This window comes from Monodelphis domestica, chromosome 2 (assembly GCF_027887165.1).
Source record: "Monodelphis domestica isolate mMonDom1 chromosome 2, mMonDom1.pri, whole genome shotgun sequence".
Lineage (NCBI taxonomy): Eukaryota > Metazoa > Chordata > Mammalia > Didelphimorphia > Didelphidae > Monodelphis > Monodelphis domestica.
In genome coordinates, this window is record NC_077228.1 from 319,165,958 (window position 1) to 319,188,685 (window position 22,728).

Below are 22,728 nucleotides of genomic sequence, written 5' to 3' on the forward strand. Positions count from 1 at the left end.
AAATATAAAGCATTGTGCAGTCTGACCTTAATTTACATTTCCAACCTTATTTCACAATATTTTTTAGACTTGCACTTTATCTTTTAGCCAAACTGAATTATAAGCACAATGTGGGTAGAGACCATTATATTTCTTTGTATACTTTAAAATACCTAGCAAAGGGCTATGCACATAATAATAAAATATTTTAATGAATGAACAAAAAAATGACGTGATTTTAAAATAGTTGCTTTTGTTCAGTAAATCTCATTTTCCCTTTCTTTATAACTATATTTGTACTAGAAAGAACTGAAGAATATCTATGCATTGCTTAGGACAGAGAAGGACATCCAGATAAATGGTTATACACCTATGCCATTAAGATCTCTAATGCTTTTAAGACATTCCATGTACTTCTATAAAAATAGAGATAAAAATACAAATTCAATCAAGCATCCTCCACCTGACAGTCCTTTCAGTCAAGTGTAGTAGATAATACAATTGTTAGACTCACTGAATTCTAAGTGTAGCAGGATGTGCCTGGGTGTTATGCTATTACTTCTCCCTCCTCTATCATACCACACTTAAATCTTTTAAAACTTATGTTACTCTATGCAGTTGGCTCACAACTTTTTCCCATTCTGGCATGTTCTTTCTGTATACTTTACTGACAAGTAAAAATATGTTTGGGATTTAGGCATGACAGCTCAAATACTACTTCCTACTCCAGCTGTTAGAACCTACCTTTAAAATATATTTTATTTTTATATATTTTGTATCTACTTATGCATGTCCATGTTGTTTCACTCTAATGTATATGTAAGAATGTAAGCTCCTTGAGATGAGGAACTATTTTATCTTTGTATTCTTTGGGACCTAGTACATTATTTTGTTGAACACAACAAGTATTCATTGATTGATTGCTTTATGCTTGGAAAGTACAAATTGTTTCTGATTGACTTCAACAATTAACCAACTATTCAATCAGTCAACAAGAATTTATTAACTCATTATATGTCAGGTACTGTTCTAAGGGCTGGGAAAAGAAAGGAAAGAAGGAAAAAAGGAAATAAGGAATCTCTGTCCTCAAGGAGCTTGCATTCTAATAAAAATTATAGCATAAAAACAACTAAGTACATATAGGATATGTAGGTAGATAGAAGGTACTTTTAGAGGGAAAGGCTTTATCTATTAGCTAGAGGGAGTATGCTCCTATAGAAGGTAAGAAAGATTTGAAAAGGATCTTGAAGAAATGAAGGGAAACTAAGAGATGGGGATGAAGGAGAGCATTCCAAGCATGGGAGATGATTTGGAGCAAAGACTTGGGATAGGAAATTGAATGTCACATGCAAAGGACAGGATATTGGTACCTTAGAGTACAGAAAGATGAAATGTAAGAAATTTGTAAAGATATGAAAGGACCAAGCTATGAAGAGATTTAAATGTTGCACATTGAACTTTATATTTGATCATGGAAGCAATAGGAAGCCCAGAACATAGCCTTGGGAAACACTAATACTCATGAAACTTGTTGAGGGAGGTGGGGTGGATAGATATAAGGCTATAAGGGACTATGGATATGGAAAGATATAAGGCAGAGACTCACCACAACACTATTGCAATAGTATAGTGTTACAGACAAAAGAGTGGTTGCCATAAACTGTGACCGCAAAAAGGTGGGTTTCAAAACTTTGAATTTCCAAAAACTGTAAAGATAATTTTTAGTGTCTTGATTTTATATTAAAAATAAAGTGGTCACCATGGGAAAATTCCCAAATATGAAACGCCCAAGTCAGCTGGGTTTTATGGGGATTTTAATTAATACAAATTAAGGAATTAAGGAAAGGGAAAGGGAGAGAGAGAGAGAGAGAGAGAGAGAGAGAGAGAGAGAGAGAGAGAGAGAGAGAGAGAGAACTTTCTTTCTCCTTAAGAGAGAAAACAGTCAGTCTTTAATCACTCACCACAAGATCTTTTCCAAGTAAAACTCTAGTGTTCAGAGACCCAGCTGCTCCAACTAGTCCAAGCTCCAACTCAGCTACCAAAGCTGAACTAAATCCAGAGCCCTCCAGCTCCTTCCTTTTAAAGAAAATTTTCTCTTGTGTCACCTCCCCTACATTTTTATGTCTACCAATCACAGTAGATGCTTTTCCTAGGACAGCCCATTCTTAATTCACATCTTGTTATCACCTTCTCTGGTAGTCTAAAACCTCAAACCTCTTGCTAAGCTTGCTTGACCTTTTAGTGATTAATTTGACCTTCATAGGTACTTAACACCTTTTTGTATTAGATCAAAAAATAAACTCAGCTTAAGGGTTTTAGCTTTACTTTAAGTATGGGCTGGGTACCTTTCCATTCTTCAGTAAGGAGTTTTACAACTTTATCTTCCCCTAAAGTATGCTTAAGTATGGGTGGAGTAATGTTAGAAGTCCCCACATTCCTGATCAAGTACCTTCATTGCAGAAAATGGGTTTAGCTTAATCAAATCTTCTGAAGTACAGTCTGAGAATTTTTAAGATTCACAAGTCTGAGAAATTTTAAGATTCACAACAGCATTGAGGTAGTGAAGGAATGGAGAGGAGATGTGCAAGTTATTGTGAGGCAGAAACAAAAGAATTTGGCAACAGATAATATCTGAGGTGAGATTTTGGAATCTAGGATGACACTGAGGTTGCCAAGCTGGGGGGGGGGGATGGCAGAAAGGTGGTATTCTTAACAAGAACAGAGGAACTTTTTATTGAGAGGGAAAGGAAAAGCTCTCTTTGGGACATGTTGAGTTTGAAAATAGGAGACATGCAGGTCCAGTTGTCCAAAAAGGCAGTTAATGATGCAGGATTGAAGCTCTGAAAAGTAAATTGGTCTCAATATGTAGCTCTTGCAATGATTAACTGAAGAGACAATTGAAACCAAAGGATCTGATCTCACCAAGAGATGGAGAAGAAAGAGAGAACACAGGACATAGCCTCGAGAAATACTCATACTCAATGGGAATGGCATGGATAAAGATTTAGTAATGAAAACTAAGGAAAGGACAGACACATAAGAGGAAACAAGAGAAAATGGTTCTGCAAGGACCTAAAGAAGAAAGAATATCCAGAAGAAAGTTATTAACAAAGGCAAATATTTCAGAAAGAATGAGAAGGAGAATAATTGAGAAAAGGTCATTTGATTTGGCAAATAGCAGATCACTGAACTTTGAAGAGTGCAATTGCATTTGAATGACCAGGTCAGAACCAAATTGGAAAGGGTTAACCAAATTGGAAAGTAAGGGAAAGCAGACATAAAGTATCTATCTAATATGGCTTTTTCAAAGAAATCAGCTGAGAATGGGAGGAGAGATAAAAGGTAACCTGGTTTATAGTTTTTCTTTTCACCCCAATTCCTGTCCCCAAGCAAAGGCACTTCAACATACAAATTCATCTTCCTTCAGATACCTAACCTATATGTATCTAATTAGATACCTCAGTTCCTCAGTCTTTTCAATTTCCATAATCTAATCTCTATTCCATCTGAGCTGCACACAGATGATCTTTTAAGGTTGAGATGTCATGAACATGTTTGTAGGCAGTAATAAAGAAACTATGGGGGGTGGAAGGAAATAGAAGCTTAGAAGGAGAATTTAGAAGGAGGACAGTGAGAAAAAGCTCAAGATGACAGGAGGTATATATGTAAAGGAATTAGCTTTGAGAAGGAAAAGGCACTTCTTCATTTAGGACTGTGGTGAAAGGAAATATAGGGATTGGAGATATCTGGGTGATGTGAGATGAAAAGGGAGAATTCTCAGTGAATGGCTTCCACTTTTTTCTTTGAAATATGAAGCAAAATGATCATATGAAGATAAGGAAATAGTTGCCCTGGGAAGCTTAAGGAAAGCCAATAAACATTGTTTTGCCATTTTCTTTAGCTCTGTTTATCAGCATATGAATAGAAACAAAGAAGGAAATAGGAGGATAGTCCATGGTTAGGATTTGGCAAATCAAGATTGACAATAGGATGACCAAGTAAGGGATTCTAAGAAGACTGTGTATAATTATAAGGAAAGACAGAATGATAAAATTTATTAGATAAAGGGATTTCAGAGTTAATCAGTTTGAAAGTAGAGCATATATGAGTGACAGCAAGATCATTTGTGGGTGGCCTAGATGGAATAGAGGATTAGGTTATGGAAATTGAATAGATTGAGGAACTAAGATGTCTGGTTGGGTATATATAAGTAACATATCTGAGAGAGCATGATTTTGTATGTTGAAGTGCCCTATAATATATGGGAACAGCAATTTGGATGGAGAGACCCAGGCATTAAACTCATTGAGAAAGAAAGGAAAATGTCTTGGGTAATAGGTAGATAATAGTTTCTAGGATCTGAATGGTGAAATAAATGTAGCTACGGTGACCTTTAAAGGTGGAGAGGTTGCACTGTGACCAGCAAGTCTTGAAATATGAAAGAATAGCATGGTTATAAAGACCCAACCAGGAAAGCAGAGTTACCAGGAAGGATACAGTTTTCAGGGAGTACAAGATGGAAAGAATGAGAAAACACTTAATATAAATAAAAATTAACTATAGGACAGACATTATGGAAGCCACAGTGAAAGGAATGACCCTCTCTAGAGTGGGACACTTCGGGGAGTGAAATCAAGCTCTATAATAAGAGGTTCATGAGTTGGGATGGGGAGTGGGGTTTTTTTTACAGAGGCAAGAAAGGGAAATTCTGAACCAATGGGAAAGAAATCATAAGGGAGTAGGTAAGTGTATGCTAACCATTGAAGGATGAGTCTATGCAGCATATCAATAGTTGGAGAGAGCTTAATTAAGGGAGGTAGCTAAGTAGACTCTGTTATATCCTCCCTGTTAGTGGTAGGTGATGATGTTGTGTTCTACTTCATAGCAGACAGAAGACAAGAGAGATATGGCCCAGGGAATACAGGAGGTAGCAATTTGAGGGAAGTGAATGCTGGAGAAGACCTAGAAGTGAAGACAGAACCATTTATTAAGTATTTGTTACAAGTCAGCTATTTTTCTAGGCACTAGAAAGATTACTGTGAGGATCAGGAGAAACCTTATGTGGAAGGTGATGCTTGAGCTGACCCTAGTAGGAAAGTAGAGATGCTCAGATCCAAAAGGTAGAGATAAGAAAACAAAGCATTCCAGGTCATTTAAAGTCACATGGTGGGATATAAGATATGTTGGAGGCACAGAAGACAGCTTAGTTTAGATGGAATGTAAAGTACATGGAGAAAGTAATGTGATATTAGTTTGATCCAGATTGTGAAATGCTTTAAAAGATAAACAGAGACATGTTCATCTCATATCCCAGATGCAATAGAAGCCACTGAAATTCTGAAACAGAAGAATGTCATTATTAACCCTGTGCTTTAGGAATAATCATAAAACTGCATTACTGGTTACCATCACTCACCTCCTTTTACCTCTGCACCTATCTTAAGGGGCATCTCTAGGCTTTGACACAGAAATTTGATTTACCTTCTGGATTTTATGTTTGATTCAATTAACTTTAATTGAATTATCCAGATTGATTTTCTAGAGCAAGTGCTTTCTCTCACATGGTGGCTCTCCAAGGATATTTGGCAACAGGGAAGAGAATGTAACATGGCTTGCCTACAGGCTTTATAGTCAGTATAGCTTCCAAGCCTAGCCTTGACCTCCACTCTCCTCCCCTTTCCCGGTGATTTCAAGGCAGTAGGGAAAGAAGGCAGAACCTTCTCATAAAAAAATTTTTTAAATAAAAAAAACCAAATACCCTTAGTTTCCATTGAATCAAATTGATCAGTGATATACCTTCCTGAATTCTGTCCAAACCTGTTGTGTTTTCAGGCTGAGAAGGCAGTTTATTACCCTTCAAAACTTCTAGTCTTCCCTTTCCCAGTCGTCCATACTTATGATTTTTTATTAAAATCTGTTTGCTTTATTGGTACCTTAAGTCCTACTTCCTGCTGCCATTTCTGTTCTTCCCTTATGCGAGAATTGAATTTTAATGAAATCAAATATAGATAGATATTCTTGCAAATAAACCTTGATTTTCTTTCCAATATTTCATATTGACATAGATGGCATCTGCTGACGGAAGCAGAATTTATCTGCAGCATTCCTCTTAGATGAACTCGCCTTTTGCGATTAACAGATGGAGCCGTTAGCAGCCTCTCCCATCTCTTAGCCAGCACAGCTAAGTTTTCAGAAGCTGACAGGGCAGCAATATGGCTTTCATGACCTGTGGCCACAGAAGGACCCCTGGATCCCTGCCACAGAAGAGTCCTTGCTTACAGATGTCTAAACTTTCTCTTTTTTCCCTTCAAATCTCATACTATCTAATTTTGGAACACAAAGTCAAAGTTCACAATTAATGTGCTAAGATGTCCTGCTGAAACATGAATGTTTGGAGCTTTGGCTCTGCTGTATTAGAAAAGACCTCTGTTTAACACATACTTTTAGAATGGCCTGCAAAATCATAATGCCAAAAAGACTGAACAGAGCAGGATTAGAACTGCAATACTGGCATTTATCTGTACATCTCACAGTGAAATGGGGTTCAGGGTATCAGAGATGGGTTTTATATACACTTAAAGCAACCAAATGAAGTAGGAGTGGGGAAGGGGACATTCAATACCATTTTGCAGATCTCTCTTCATTTACAATGTCTTATTACTAATGCTACCAGAAAAGAGCGTTGGAGGCAAGATATTAAATGGTCTTAAAATTCTTTATTTCTCAGGGGAAAAAAAGAATCCTTTCTTTCTGAGCCTTCTCACAAATTTTGATCTAAGTGAAGCTTTAGGTCTTAAACAGTTCATTAAAATGAGTTTTATTTCAGCATTTTTTCTTTTTATTTATTTTTTAAGACAATTCTGATATCTAGATTTCTATCTACTGAAATGTCCTTTGGAGTATTTTTCCCTTAAGGGAACCTACTCATTTTAGGAGTTTTTCAGTTTTGTATTAAGGTATAATATTTGTTTCATATTGCATTCTAGTCGTAGCTACCTCAGGCTTCTTTTGCAATAAGCCACATTTTATTGTGATTCTTTATATTCATCCTAATGCTCAATAACTAAAACAATTCCTCTCACTTTTCTTTGATGTTAGTATGTGGATGTTATGTTTATTGAAGTGAGGCATAGAAACATCAGTGAAAGGAATAAAGAAAGAGAAAGAAGGATGAAGGAGGAGAAATTGCCCAAAGGTTTACAAGATATTTTTTACTCCAATCTCAAATTATAATTGCCTAAACAGTCTGGTTTTGTCTTGAAAATCTTTTTTTAATCACTGGGTAGTCAAAATAATAAATTTCCTATGCTAGAAAATTGCTGTCAATGTTTCAATATTTTGAAAAGTCCATTCCACATTTGCCAACCCTCAGGCCATTTATACCTGTCTCCTTCCACTGTTAGCACTTTGCTAAGAAAGCCTCATATTCAGGGATTGTGAAGCAATGTGGTACAGTAATAAAGGCATCAGACTTGGAATCAGGAATTTGGAGTTTACTCTCTGCTTTTAATACTTATTGGATCTCCAGTTGTGTACAAGTCACATGAAGCCCTCTGACTCAATTTTCTCAACTATAAAATGGGGATAATAGAAGTCCCAATTTTTGAGCTAGAAAGTATATTAGTGGTCATTTAGTCTAACCTCCCAGAGAACTATGTCATGTGACCTGCCCAAAGTCTTGTGTGACTTAGGTTTAAATAGCTGGCCAACTGGAGTCAGAAATTAGGTCCCCTGATTCTAAATCTAGTACTTTCTACTATATCATTTTAATACCTATAGTACATACCTTCCAGGGTTGTTGAAATAATGTGTGTAAAATACTTTGCAAACCTTAGAAGTGCTAAGCAAATATCAGTTTGTATCATTGTTGCTGTTTATTATTATCATATTTCATTATGTCCTTTTTATGTACTTTTTAATGTAGTTAAGATAAAAGTGAGCCTTCAATAAATCACTGCCCTGCTAATATGTGTTTATATTGTTTTGTTCTGATGACTATAGCCTCGGAAAATAAAATAATTTGCTTTTTGTAGTTGAATAAAAGTATTGGGAAATGGTTCAGCTTTTGTAAACTCACTAAAATATTCTTGGTACAACTCCAGTAAAAAAAATTAATATATTCCCAATTTTCATTGCATCCAATTTCCTTCATTTCAGGAACACAAATTAATTTTTAAAAAGATTTCAAGAACTATGTAAAAGAGCTAAGATGCAATAATTTAGAATAAGACACTTTCATCAAATTTGTCTGAGATATATAACATTTCTAATTCATTTATGAAATTGGAGAGCATACTTTGGTTCCCAAGGACCAACAAATAGAATTTACTAACATAAAAGATTATTAAGTACTAAGATCTTATAGATGTATCATGGGGAGGTGGCAAAGTCTTTACCTCTGAAACTCATACAGATAGGCTGATTTAGAATAATTCACAAGAAAGTATCACAGGAAAATTAAGATTTTCTCTCAGACTTTCAAGGATTCTTATTCTCTATGTTTTCTGGCCTGCTTCAGAAATATCCATCACCATTCTCCCAAGATTGAATGAAAGAGATATGAAGTTAAGTAGTGAAAAAAAATCCGTCACTTCTAAGACTGGATACAAGAAGTAGAGATAATACGTATTAATATAACAAGTGGAATTTTGGCATAAAAATATATACTTCCTTAAATCATAGTGTTTGGGGAGGTTATTGTTATTGAGCTTTTCCCCAAAATAATTATCAAAGTATGTGACAGATTTCTAGAAATAATTTTAAATCATAAAATGCATGGGTTCTTTTGTGAAGAGAACAATTCCTAACACCAAATTTCAATTAGGAAATAAAGGAGTGTTTATATTGAAATTAATGAAATTGCTTGCATGGCTAAACCTAATTTTATTGAATTCATTTTTTTTAATGCCTAACAGAGAAGAAAATCACGCTATTCGGACCTTGACTTTGAAGTAAGTTTGCATGAATTATTTTGTATCTTTAGTTATTTGACTATAAAAACCATACCTAAACTTAACATTCTGTACAGATGGACTATTTTCTAATAACATAAAGCAAATCCCCCAAATATTTAAGGATAATCTATACCATACAATTGGTAATAAGCAAAATGATTTGTTATTGGTGATGCTTTATGAATATTCAGAAATAGAATTTCCTAGGATGAGAATAGATCTGTTGAAAAACCAAGATGGCATCTAGATAGAGAAAATATACTAAAGAAATGGAGTGAATGGACATGAAAAGGTGGGGTGTAGACTATAGAAATGGAGTTTTAGTGAAACAGTTCATTGCCCCCCAACTTTGTCCAGGAGAAGAGGGTTTGTGGATTCTCCCTTATACTCCCACTTTAGAGCAATCAAATGGCTTACATTTATATAGCACTTTAAGATTTGCAAAGTAGGTTCCTTATTATATGTATGCTTTGCAAGAGCCAAAATTCCATTTTATAGATGATAAAACAGGCTCAGAGAGGGGAAATAATTCATCCACTATGCAGAAGCTAGTAAATGCCAGAACTAAGTCTTGACCCCAGATCTTCGATCTCCATTTCCTCTGAGTTTCCCTGATTTGTGCTGGAGTTCTTTAAATACACTCCATTAAATTAGTGATGGACTTTTCTTCCCTTTCTCCCCTTTTAAACTAGCATATACTCTGCCATATTGTACTTTTGTTGGAAGAAGTTTTTACCTTTGGGACAGTTGCCAGTGTATCTCTCTCTATATATTTCTATCATTTAGGTTTTCCCTAAAATACCAAAGTTCCCTTTTCCTAAGGCTAATTGCCCAGTGTGCCCCTGGGTATAGAAAACATACTTTCAAAGCACAAAGCAAAGATATAAATAGGATAAAGAGTAATTTTATTCTCTAGTTTGTCCTGAAGTGATATTGGCAATGAAATATTGGTGTTGCAAACTACTGTCAGTGTATCATTTGAGCAGCTTCTATTAAGTATCAAATAAATGATTTTTAGGGTTTTACATAAATTATATTTATGCATCTAATTGGATAAGATTATATCCTATTGACATAATTGAGGGTAATCTCACAAATTTTTCTAATCTTATTTGGACTTCTGCAACAATTATTTAGAACTCAATAAGCCTAGGGACAGTTTCCAAACTTCTCAGGGGAGTTCTTCCAAACAGAGCTAAAGAAAACTTTCTGTTTCAATCAAAACACTTACTTGGATATGTAAAAGTCTGTTTTATAAAATACACTATATGTCTGAGGTTAAACTGATCTTCTTCTTATTTTTATGAATTAGTTATGGCTGAGCAGAGGGTTTTTTTTCCCTGAATAATATCTAAGGGGAACTAGGCCCGTCCTCTCAGATTAGATGATACAAAATAGTCATGGAGAGTCTGTCAGATACACTAATTCAATGGCCATCTGATCCAACCATCTTGTTTTTTGAAGATGGGAAAACTGAGATCTAGAGAGAATAAGTTGTTTTTCTGAGGTCATAAGGGTAGCAAATGTCAGAGAAGAACTATTACACAGGGTTAGAGCTTGGACCTGTGACTTCATCAGTATGGCAATATCTCAGATAAGGAAATTATCTCTCTGAATGTAAGGCAGCATCTCAGCAACATAAATCTTTAGAGATCTGGGTTTTCTAGAGCATCTAGAGAGAAATTAACTTCTCCAGGGTCACATAATCTATAGGCCTTTGAGGCCAGCTCTCAATTCACTGATGCATGTATTAGAAAACAATATAATTTATATATGCTTAAAATTCATAGTCTGCCACCCACGATTCTTTAACATTAACATAGCAGAGCATAGCTTCAAATAGAGAAATATCGAGAATACCTCTTCACTTTTATAAATGTTCTTTTCAATATTCAGTTGCAGATATGTCAAAAAAGAACATGAATCATATTTTTAAAATATCATACATTATACATTCCTAAAATGTGCAACTTTGTTTTCTTGAATAACATGAGATCTTTTGTTCATCCAAACAAGAGGAGATAGGAAGAGGCAGATTAACCCAATATAACCAAAAAGTAAAAATCATCAAGCGTTTATTAAGCACTTACTCTGTGCCAGGCATTTAATAACAACGCTAATCATAAAATTAAATAACTGTGCAACCAACCTAAATTATATAATCACAAGCATTTTAAGACTCTTGAATCATTCTGTGGCATTCAAGGCATTGGAAATTCCATTCTCTTTTAGAGTGTTCTCTATGACAACTGGTACTAAGACACAGTAAGATAATGCTTCTTCCCATGCCTCAGAGCAATAGTTTTATATCATAATTTATAGATGCATGTCATTCTATCATAAATACATTTCCAGTTGACCAACATACATTATGCATCAGACACCAAGACACTTTGTTCGCCTGTATAATTGTTGGGTTTGTTATGTTATTGCTATATTGTGTTGAGATTCAATAAAACCTAAATAGTGCTACTTGTGTGCTTTAGGGAAAGAGCTGGTTTTCCCTTTGTAAACATTTGGGTGTTACATAATACATCCTCATCTGAAAGTGGCATTTATTGGAGGATGCAACACTGATTAGGGAGTATGGGCTTTGTTTTATATTCAAGAACTATAAATCTAAAACAAGATACATGTGTGTGTTTTTGAATAATGCCATATGAAATCTGGGACCTTCCTAGAAGACCACTCACAAGATACATGCAATATGCTCCCTTTCTCCCTCCATCCCAGATTACTTGGGTTTGCTTGCCTCAAGCTCTGTGACACCCACACATGGAGCCTTTCCATGCCCACCCTCTGACTTCTGCATGCTCCCACTCAGACAGTGCTAATTAGTAGAGTTTGCTTTGCCTCTGAGTCTCTTGAATGCACCCCCAATGCCTCTAGAATTTATACAAGATAGACTAATAATATCCAGCTATCTCTGGCATCCAAAAACCACTTTATGGGAATTTACATTAATGTAATACATTAACTAAAGCTCTGTCACCCAAGAATGTCTCCTTCCAACTAGCCCTGTATGTCTGGGATAAATAGAGTAGATGCTGACCACCATAGAAAGGATGTCCATAATCTCCTGTCTGTGAATTACCTCCATAAGTGTATTTAGACCCAATTGTGACTTCCTGGGAATCTTTTAGGGAACAAAGCAATACTTCCTACAAGCTGTAGACAAACCAGTTTCCCACCATTAAGAGCATATAGAGAAAGAAATAAGGGGAGGGGGTAATCTACTTTGGACTCTGACTGTTAAATCAATTTTGATTAACTGGTTTTACAATCAAAATTGGACTAATGGCTCTCTCTCCAAACTGACCAACCCAGGAGCACTGGGGAGGTGGGTGGGGTTCTTAAAGAAAACTAGAAAATTCTGCCACTTCAACTAATAAGTCCTGGAAAACCAACCATGTTATCTCTATCTGCCTTCAGCCCATACTTATTTCAGTCCTCGAAGAATGCATGATTTTATTAATGTGGTCAAATAAAATAATATCACTTGAAGATCAATGAGATAACATATAAAATGCATCATAAACCTTGAAGCACTATGTATGTTAACTATTAACATTATTAATATATTCAGGATGTTGTGATAATAATAATAGCTAACAAAGAATTTTAACTGGAATCTATGAACATTTTTTAGTATCTCAATAACTACATTGCAATAAAAATTGCTTCCCTTTATAATCTTATACACTAAAAAAAAATATTCTCAGAAGTCCATAGGTTTTGCTAGACCATCAAAGGGATCCATGACACACACACAAAAAAAGGTTAAGAACTGCTCAGATGGGTTTTTAGGTGTCATTATTAGCCTCACTTTGCATATAAGAAAAGTTAGGGACCTTGAGGCTAAAAGACTTGCTCAGGATCATATAGATGAAGAAAGATGACCACAGATTCCACAACACCTGTGTTCAAATCATGTCTATGGTACATAAGGGTGGTAAGACCTTAACAAATCATCCTCTTCAGATGCTAAAGAAATTTCTAAGATTCTAAAGTTAAAGAAAAAGTCCTGGATGTATCTGTAGAAGATGTTTTCTCTTCCAAAAGTTCCTTATACCAATAAAATTTCATGTTCTACTTCTATCTCTATATTGCTAATGGCTACAACATTCACCATTATAAGTTGCAAACTCCTGGTCCTTGATATAGTTGTCAAGGACCATAGTTGGTCCTTGACAGTTTCTGTGATTAAAATAATTCATCCTTTGATAGCCAAGCCATTAGTTCTAAGCATCTAAAGACCAATTTCTAGACCAGTCCTCAACAACAGTCTTATAGCACATTACTAGTCATAACTGAAACCTTTCCAACTCCCTAAAAACCTATTAGAGCTTGGACTTTGCTATACTCCCTTTGAGAGCCCAGCATCAGCTCGGTGCCACACTGGGCATCAGAGGGAGGCTTGAGTGTCCCTTGCATATTATTGAGCTAAAATAATTTTATACCTGTAACAGCAAATAATCGCTGTCTGATGATAAAAAGATAAGATAGGCAGCTTATTAAATTTCCTTAGATCTTTTATCAGTTTTCTTCTAGGCTTTGAAATTATAATTTGAAAAGAAAAAAGCTAGACACTAGCACATTAAGCAACTTTTCATAGTTCCCCAGAATCTAGATGTGGATTGTAGGTAAGGCATCCCAAACATTATTTCAAATTCCTTCCATAATCTGTTTCAATAATCAAGTCCATATTTTCATTACTCCCTTAGTTTAAGCTGATATCTAAAACATTGTTTATAATAGCCTTCTATGAAGTGATAATTCAATGTAAAATAGTCAAGAGAAGAAGAAATAATCACAGCCTTGCATCACTGAAGTGCAAAGGGAAGGGAAATAAGAATTTATTAAATGCCCCTTATATAACAAACATTGTTCTCAGCACTTGGCATATATATCATTGGATCCTCAGAGCAATCCTGGGAGTAGAAGTTATTATTAGCCCTATTTTACAGATGAGAAAACTGAGAGGTTAAAAAAACTTGCCCAGATTCATACAACTGGTATCTGAGGTTAGGTTTCAAACTCGGGTCTTTCTGACTCAAGATCCAATGATCTACCTCTGAACTACCTAGTTTTATAACTAATAAGACAGGGGGAGGGGAACAGAAAGTATGGAAGAGATGACCTTCTAAACTAGTTATTTCCAACCCTGACAAAATATGTTGTTCTTTTTTCTACTCAGAAATACTCAGAAATAACTCTAAGGCTAGAAATTGCACAATTCTTTTCATTAATGATGTTCAGTGCTTCACAATCCTAGGATAATAGTCCTTGTCATAAACTTACATTCTGGGGGCAGCTGGGTGGCTCAGTGGATTGAGAGTCAGGCCTAGAGACAGGAGGTCCTGGGTTCAAATCTGGCCTCAGACATTTCCCAGCTGTGTGACCTTGGGCAAGTCACTTGACCCCCATTGCCTAGCCCTTACCATTCTTCTGTCTTGGAACCAATACACAGTATTGATTCTAAGACGGGAGGTAAGAGTTTAAAAAAGGGGAGAGGAGATTAAGGTCATTGTGATCTCTTTTAAAAGAAAGGGAAATGTAGGATTCATTCTAGAAAGACTTATTATCAAAAGTGGTTTAAATAATACTTGGTCACTTAAGTCTTTAATCATCTATAAATTTTTACTCAAGTGTATTATCACAGTCCCAGACAATGCCAAGTCTACTGCACTTTGAAAAGTTCCTTTTCCTTGGTAAGGATTAGCCATACTTTAGCATTGGAAGCTAGAAGGAAGATCATCTGGTTGAATCCCCTCATTTTACAGTTGATATTGGAGTTGGAATCAGGAGATCTAGAAGCCCAGATCTTCCTCATACTATTTGTGTGATCTTAAGCAAGTAACTTAAGCTCTCTTGGCCTCAGTTTCCTCATCTGTAAAATGAAGGGATTCGGCTAGATGAACATATACTATTTTCCATCTTTAAGCCTAAGATCCTTTGATACTCTGAGGGAAAGAAACTTGTCCAAAGTCATATGAGCAATGAGAAGTCGAGCTGGAATTCAAATCTAGATCTTACACCAAGTCCATTGCCCTTTCCTCTATACCACTTGCTTTATATATACTTTTATGCTCCATTCTTTATTCTTCATTTTCTATTCACATGCTTTAATTTAGTCAAGCCCCATTATGAACACATACCCCTCCAAGTACCAGCCCTCCAAAAACTGAGCCTTTCTCCACCTGACTTGTGAGACATTCACTGAGGTGAAGAAAGTCAGGATTAAATATAGACTCCTTTTGCAGAAATGTTGACTCATCCAAGGCTAGTAATAAGGCAGATTTAAATCTATTTTCTGCTGTCATATGCAGAACAAATGAAGATCAGCTGTTTGCTATCTTTTCCCAATAACTTTTCCTAAATGCAAAACTAAAAATCTTTCCTTCAGAAACTGTCTTCCTTCTAGACCAAGGTTGATTTTTTTTTTAACTTTACCTTCCATCTTAGAACCAATACTGGTCCAACGGCAGAAGAGTGGTAAGGGTTAGACAATGGGGATTAAGTGACTTCCCTAAGGTCATACCACTACAAAGTGTCTTAGGTCACATTTGAACTCATGACCTCCCATCTCTAGGACTGGCTCTCAATCTACTAGGTCACCTAACTCCCCTACCAAAAAACAAACAAACAAACAAAAACAATTTGTTTAAAGCTGCTTCTTTGAATCCAAAGATTTGGGGGACTTGACAGTGCTGTATCAGTCTTTAAAAAGCATCATTTGTTTCCAAAATTTAAACTGCAAATGCTGTGACTTTTTAGTCTGTTGTTATTATAAAACTTGCTACAGTCTGTCTCAAAGCACCTGTGCCTTGGAATACAAAAGGTATCAAATGATAACACTGATGTTCATGTGATAAGGAGGACTTATTGGCTGTCCCACAAGTCAAATTGTAGCTCCTCTCTGAACATGGGTTAGATGTAGCTTCTAGTAAGGATGTCTGGCCTGAACAACATTGATCTTACAAATCCATATAACAAAAACCCTATATTATTTGACTTGACTAGCAAACCTAACACTTTGTTATCTTAAGTAAGGAAAAACTGTTTATATGGCTCTGTTTCACTATTTGTATTAATCACACAATTTCAGAAATAGTAGAAATATTAAAAATAAACTTTGCAGTTAAATTATTTTCCCTTTCCCAGGAACTGCTTTCTGTCAGTCAGGCAACATGCATTTTTGAACCTTGTTTTATATATGCCAGGCATTGTACAAAGTGCTTAGGATACGAAGAAAAGCCAAAAAACAAACAAAAGGGGGAAAAACCCTGCTCTCAAGGAACTCACAGTCTAATAGAGAAGAAAAAATCTAAACAAAAATATATTTAAATAATACATGAGATTAATTGGCAATAATCAACAGAATGAAGACAGTAACATCATTGGAAATTGGGAAAAGATTCTTATAGAAAATAGGAAGTTAGCTAGAATTTAAGAGAATATAAAGATCATGTATAAAATACAGTTAATTTAGTATGACAATTAGATTATAAATTGAAAGCACAGACTCCACCTTATGCTGCCACATATTCTGTCCTCCATTTTGTTGCTTTTCCATTGGAAACGATTATACACATCATATATTGTTCCAAATGTACAGATAGTTATAATCATCATGTTTTCATTTTATAAAAATAAGACCCTAAAACTCACTCATTTCTCTCTCAAATGGGCAGAAACCTATTCCTTTCCCCTCCCAACTTGGAAAGCCCCTAAATATTCCTCCAATTAATTAGTATTACCTAAGCTTGTTTTCTGAATTGTATCTTGGTTAATTATTTTTGTTATAATTGATCTTTTGAACATATTTGATTGTTTTTTGGACATAATAATTGCTTCACTATATTGGGGATCTTTGGACTAACTTGGGAGTCCATTGACATTTGACTTTTTAACTGCCTACTCAATAAATCACTTATAATAAAACTGTTCCTCAGGAATATGAATCCTTAAAGGAAAATTTAAAGGAAATGAGGGAGGTCAGGGTACAGAGATGAGGAAGGTGAGAATTCCAGGCATAAGAGGAGATAGCTAATGAAAATGCCCAAATTCAGGACATGCGATGTCTTCTGAGAGAAAAAAAAAATCACAAGGAAGCCCATGTCACTATGTCATGGGGAATATCCAGGGAGGCAAATAGTATAGAAAGAATGAAAATGTAGGCTGGGACCAGGTTATGAAGAGCTTTAAACAGAAACAGATTTTACATTTGATTCTAGAGGTAATTGGGCTCAGCTGTAATTGATTAAAGAGTGGGCTGATGTGGTCAAATCTGAGCAAATTTAGAAAGATCATTCTGAAAGCTAAGTGGAAAAGAATGTTTTCAAAAAAGTTTAAAAGAGAAAGAAAAATGGTAAATAATAATTCTTTATCTTAACCCTAGTGTCAGTAAAGAACCAAAATAGGCAGTAAAGCAGACTAAGGATAAGGAAAATACACAAGAACTTGTAATTAGATTGAGAAAAACCATCCAAAACATGAGTAATGCAAATAAATAGCAAAGGGAAACCCTTACTGTTTGTGAAACCTTTAATCAATGTAGCCAAAGCTGAAACAAAACCTCTTTTGTCAGGGGTGATACATAGTTAGAAGCTCTCTTTGGTGTGAGCATCCAAAACTACAGACAAATAATCATTTTTAAACAATAGGAACTATCTTCCTTCTGACATGTTAGGAGACTCACCTAAACATAGTATCATAGATGTAAAATGGAAATAACTCTAGAGATCATCAGGTCGAGTCCCCTACTTTTATAAATGAGAAAAATAAAGCTTAAGGGTATTAATGTGATTCACTTAAGATGACAAAGGTAGTAAATGGCAGAGATGAGGCTTGACCCTAGATAATATGATTCATGCTTATGTTCAATGCTCATTTGAACATATATCAGCCCTGAATGTGGTAGGGCAATTTAAGAAAGGTCCAATGAGCAGGCAGAATTAAGTGATCTAAAAGTTGACTCTCCTAACTAGTTTAATTGACAAGCATTTATCTTTTTTTTTAATTTATCCCTATCAAACTATTCCTTCCCATTGAGCAAAATAAAAATATCCAACAAAACACAAAGCCCTCAATACATATCTGCATAGTTCTGAAAATCAAAGTTCCACAGTAGCCACATCCAAAATCTGTCTCTTTCTACATTTTAAATTCATTACCACTGTGTCAGTAGATATGACATACTTCATCTTCATTATTTTGTACATTTGGATAATCATTGTTGAGTGAGCATTTGTTATTAATCTACCAGGGAGTAGCTAGGTGTCTCAGTGGATAAAGAGTGGAGGTACTGGGTTCAAATTTGACTTTAGATACTTCCTAACTGTGTGGCCTTTGGCAAGCCACTTAACCCCAACTGCCTAGCCATTACTGCTCTTCTGCCTTGGAATCAATACTTAGTATCAATTTTAAGTCAGAAGGTAAGATTTTTTTTAGTCTACTATGTACTGAGTATTCAAAGAGAAAAAGAAAACTAAACACTTGAGTATTATTCTATTGGAGGTGGGGATTACATATAAAAGAATCAGCATATATTTTAATTTTCATTATCATGCAAAACACATTTCCATATTGGTTACTGTTATAAGAGCACATTCATACAAAACTTTGAGATAAAACCATAAATACACTAATGTGAAAGACAGTATGCTTTGATCAGCATCCATCCAATTCCGACAGTTTCTTTCTATGGAGGTGGACAGCACAAGTCTTTCAGAATTGTCCCAGATTGATGCATTTCTGAGAGTAGCCTAGTTTTCCCAGTTGATCATCATATAATATTGCTGTTACTGTGCACAGTGTTCTCCTTTTTCTGCTTTGCAACAGTTCATGCAGATCTTTCCAGCTTTTCTGAAACCATCCTGCTTAAAAGGATAAGTATATTGATGAAAATCTGAGCAGGAGGGAGAGATCACTAATTCAACAATTAGTTCAGGAAAGGCTTCCCAAAGGAGATGGCACATAAGTTTACTCTTCAATGATTCTAGAAATTCTAAAAAGCAGAGGAAAGTAGGGAGTGATTTCTAGGAATGAAAGACAACCTATGCAAAGGTAAAGAGATAAATGCCAGATTCAGGGGATAGGAGTTAGGCCAGTTTGACTGGAATATAAAGCAAAGTGGAATAATGCTCAGTAAATTCAGAAAGATAAGCAGAAGCCACCATATAAAGGATTTAAAATGTCAAGCTAAAGAGTTTGTATTTTATACTGGAGGCAATAGAGAAACACTGAAGATTATCATGTGGAAGAATGACATAGTCAATTTCATGGTCTGGCAAGATTATTTTGGCTGCTATAAGGAAAACTCAGAAATAAGATATAAAGAGCAGAATATCCATTTAGAAAGCTGGTGCGATCATAGAGGGGAGAAATGGGGAGTACCTAAAGTGTTGATTGTGACAGTGCCTCCCCCATTAGAAAGTAAGCTTTGTGAAGGCAGGAACTATTTTTGCCTTTCTCTGAATCCCCAGCACTTAGCACAGTACCTGACATATAGTAAGTGATTGTTGATTGATTGACAATGTCTGACTCAATGGAGCAAAGGGCATAGCTGTGACATATGTTGTGAAGGAAGAATTGACATACCTCACAGAACTTCTGGAGGCCCTTTACTTTGAGCATTTACTGTCAAGATGACTCTGAAAAAGTCAGTGATTCCCTGACAGCTAAGTCTATTAATAAGTAGATGCTTCCAGGTAGAAAGTTAAGAACACAACTATTTGGCATCCAGATTGTTCCAAAGTTTATAATAATAATTTCTATGTAATATTTTTTTAATCTAGAACTGTTCACAAAGCATCTCAGTTGTGTTTTATTTCCAAAAAATTCTGTAGTCATTTTAATGTTATTTTCTGACTGTATATATAGGAGACAGCTTTGTTCTCAAAGTGCTTTCTGAAATTTGTTGATGAGTTTTTCATATGAATCCCACTCCTGAAAGCACTTATTTATGTAATTCAGGTACAGTTTCCTTCTGTTCAATGAAGGTATTATAGGAAATCCTCCAGGAAGACCCAAGCATCTTCTTTTTCCAAGGTTAAAGTTGGGGCTAGGTTTGTTTTTCACTGATAGTATAATAGCGTCTACTAAAGTACTCTGTCCACTGATCACGTCAAGAAAGTAGAAAAAAATGAATAGACAAATAAGTTCAAGAGGCCAATGGAAGAGACTGAGGTATGTCAAGGTTAGGCATTATCAAAGGGCCAGAAATAAAAAGTAAAGAACATAAAATTAGAAGAACATAAGGTTAGGACATCAACTCAATAGAAGGTAAATGAAGAAAGGAATAAATGTAGATGGAATTGTTCTAGTGAGAGAAAGAAATAAGTAATCTTTGAAAACCTTTATTAAAAGAGTTTGAAAATGAGGGGGAAATGAACTGAAATGGGAGAAAAGAAATGAATAAACATTCATGGTGGAACTGGGTGGGTGGGGAGCTCTATTAGAGCCATAGAAAAGTAGTTCTAGTTAGTGGTTCATGAGCTTGGCTCATGTCAATTAGATATGGGTTCAATTCCTTTCTGAGACATAGATTAGGTGACCCTGACCAAGTACCTTAGCCATCAGTGCCCCCATGCAACTGTAATAATTAAGATTATAAATTGCAGAGCAAGTGCTGATATGCATTGGTGGAGAGAGTTTCCTCATAGAGAGCTGAAATTACACCTTTGATCCTCATTCTTCCCCCCCAAAAAAATCCAAGAAGTGAGGGAACGTTTTTAGCAGAAAATGCTCTTTTATATCACAGACATATAAAGCTGGAAGGAACCTCAGAGACAATGTCACTTTACACATAAGGAAACTGAGGTCCAGAGAAATTAATGAAGGGAACTTGACTCTATTCGAAAAGGTAATCCCAGAAAACATGTGATCCTGCTACATTATATGGTAGGTGTTTGATTTCTCTTTGTTTTGGGCTTGGACCGGTGTTTCTATTGATGTGAGGAACTCCCTGTGTGAAAACTCTTTCCACTAATAGAGAGCAGAAATTCATCTATAATTTACAATCTTAGAGAGTTGCCTGGGAGCAATGGGAAGTTAAGTGACTTACCCAGGGTTTTACAGTATAATAATGATGATGATGTTAATTATAGCATTTATAGCAAAATACTTATAGAAATAGTATTTCATTTTATCCTTTTATCCAACCTAGGAGGTAGGGGCTACCCAATATTATAAAGGAGGAAACTGAGGTAGACAAAAGTTAAATGATTTGCTCAGGGGTCACACAGCTAATATGTGTCTAAGGCAGGACTCAAATTTAGATCTTTCTGACTCTAAGGCTAGTACTCTACGTACTACATTATACTGTCTCATTATTAAATTAACACTTGCTACTTTTTAAAACTACTGGGAAAATGGCTCATTGGGATATTTATTGAAAAAATGTAGATGGGAAATTCATGTTGTTGGGTTAGAGTTCAAGCCAAGATTCTAACAAGCCAAATTATTTTCAGCCTTCTGACATATATCCTCAGTTTAGTTATTAGATGTCAACTTGGGACTAAAGGTAACACTTTTTATTATTTAAAAAATAAATTCCTATACTACCTAAATGGAATAATTATATTTTTACCATTGAAGCCTATATTGTCTTTTAAAATGTCCATTGTTACTTTCAGCAAATTTTATGTCTTAGAAATCTTTACCACTATCACCAGTCAAATTATTTGTGTAAAGTGGCTCTTCAGCAAGCCTTCCATGTTGTTTCTAGTATGTCCCTCAGAACTGATATGAAGCTAATGGCTCTATAACTGTTTGCTATATTTCATCCTGTTATCATGAATAATTCTGCCATTTTCCTGTTCGTTGACTATCTTATTTGTCATTGGTGAATATCTGGAGCTAAAAATGTCAAGAGTTAGGATTACTTGGGTATTATGAGATTTTAAGTAGCAACATCCCTCACATACAAGTAAAATGAACAGAGAAGACAATGACTTAAATCTAAATTTACTGTGCATAAAAGATGTGAATCAATATTTGTGTAGGAAAGAAGATCCCTTCATATTATGAAATTAAAATTTGAATTCTCATGGTTCATTTCCATTTTTGTTCCTGAAGAAGCCAAAACACATACGTCCTTGAACATCTTTGGAGACAAAAGTAGACACTACAGATTTTAGACAAAAATATATTCCTTTAATATTTTCAGAATACTTATGTTCACAAATTAAGGTAGCTATTTAGTTCTGAATCAAGTGTTCAAATGGTATTTGTTAGGCACATAGCCTTTCTGATACAGCATATGTATGCAAATAAACTGTGTTAAAGTTTTCTGACTTAGTACCAGCTGTGTGACCCTAGGCAGTACATTTAACCTCCCAGAGATCTAGGTGATACCAAGATTCCAGGTTTCAGAGAAAGGAATAACCTTCCTTGACAGGAATTTTTCTCACTAGGAGCTCCCTAAAGCAAAGAAATCACAGATACCACTCCCTATCCTTATATTCCCCAATGCAAATACATAGATAGCCTGTATCTAGTTACAGAGGAACACTGAAAGTATTAATACCCTTTTCCACAATTTCTAACATCTAAAACCAATCATTTTATTTGAATTCTGGCACCCATCCTTAAAGGTAAGAGATGATGACTTCCTCTTCCTTGTCAACATTTACAAATTTCCTCCTATAAATTTATAATATTGCTTATATAACTCTTTACTATTTGAATTCTCAAAATGGTTCAGCGTCCAGCAGATTTACCTAAAATAATTTAAGGCCATATATGCATTTTTGAGAGGATATCAATGGTTTTATCAGCATTAGAAACACCG

At 35.3% G+C, this 22,728-nt stretch overlaps 1 protein-coding gene and 1 long non-coding RNA gene across 8 annotated transcripts in view; one reads left to right on the top strand and one right to left on the bottom strand.

Moving 5' to 3' along the window:
• Positions 1-22,728, top strand: part of ADGRB3 (adhesion G protein-coupled receptor B3) — a 954,807-nt gene that overhangs the window by 921,997 nt on the left and 10,082 nt on the right. For 2 of the 4 annotated variants that reach the window (XM_001365288.4, XM_007484166.3), the window contains one exon: positions 8,895-8,930. The exons of the other annotated variants lie outside the window; for them this stretch is intronic. In XM_001365288.4, the coding sequence (XP_001365325.1) occupies positions 8,895-8,930 (36 nt within the window). The remainder of the gene's footprint in view (positions 1-8,894; positions 8,931-22,728) is intronic. 4 annotated transcript variants of the gene reach the window in all.
• The window catches only part of LOC130457402 (uncharacterized), a 238,001-nt gene that overhangs the window by 153,940 nt on the left and 61,333 nt on the right, over positions 1-22,728 (bottom strand). The window lies entirely within an intron of this gene.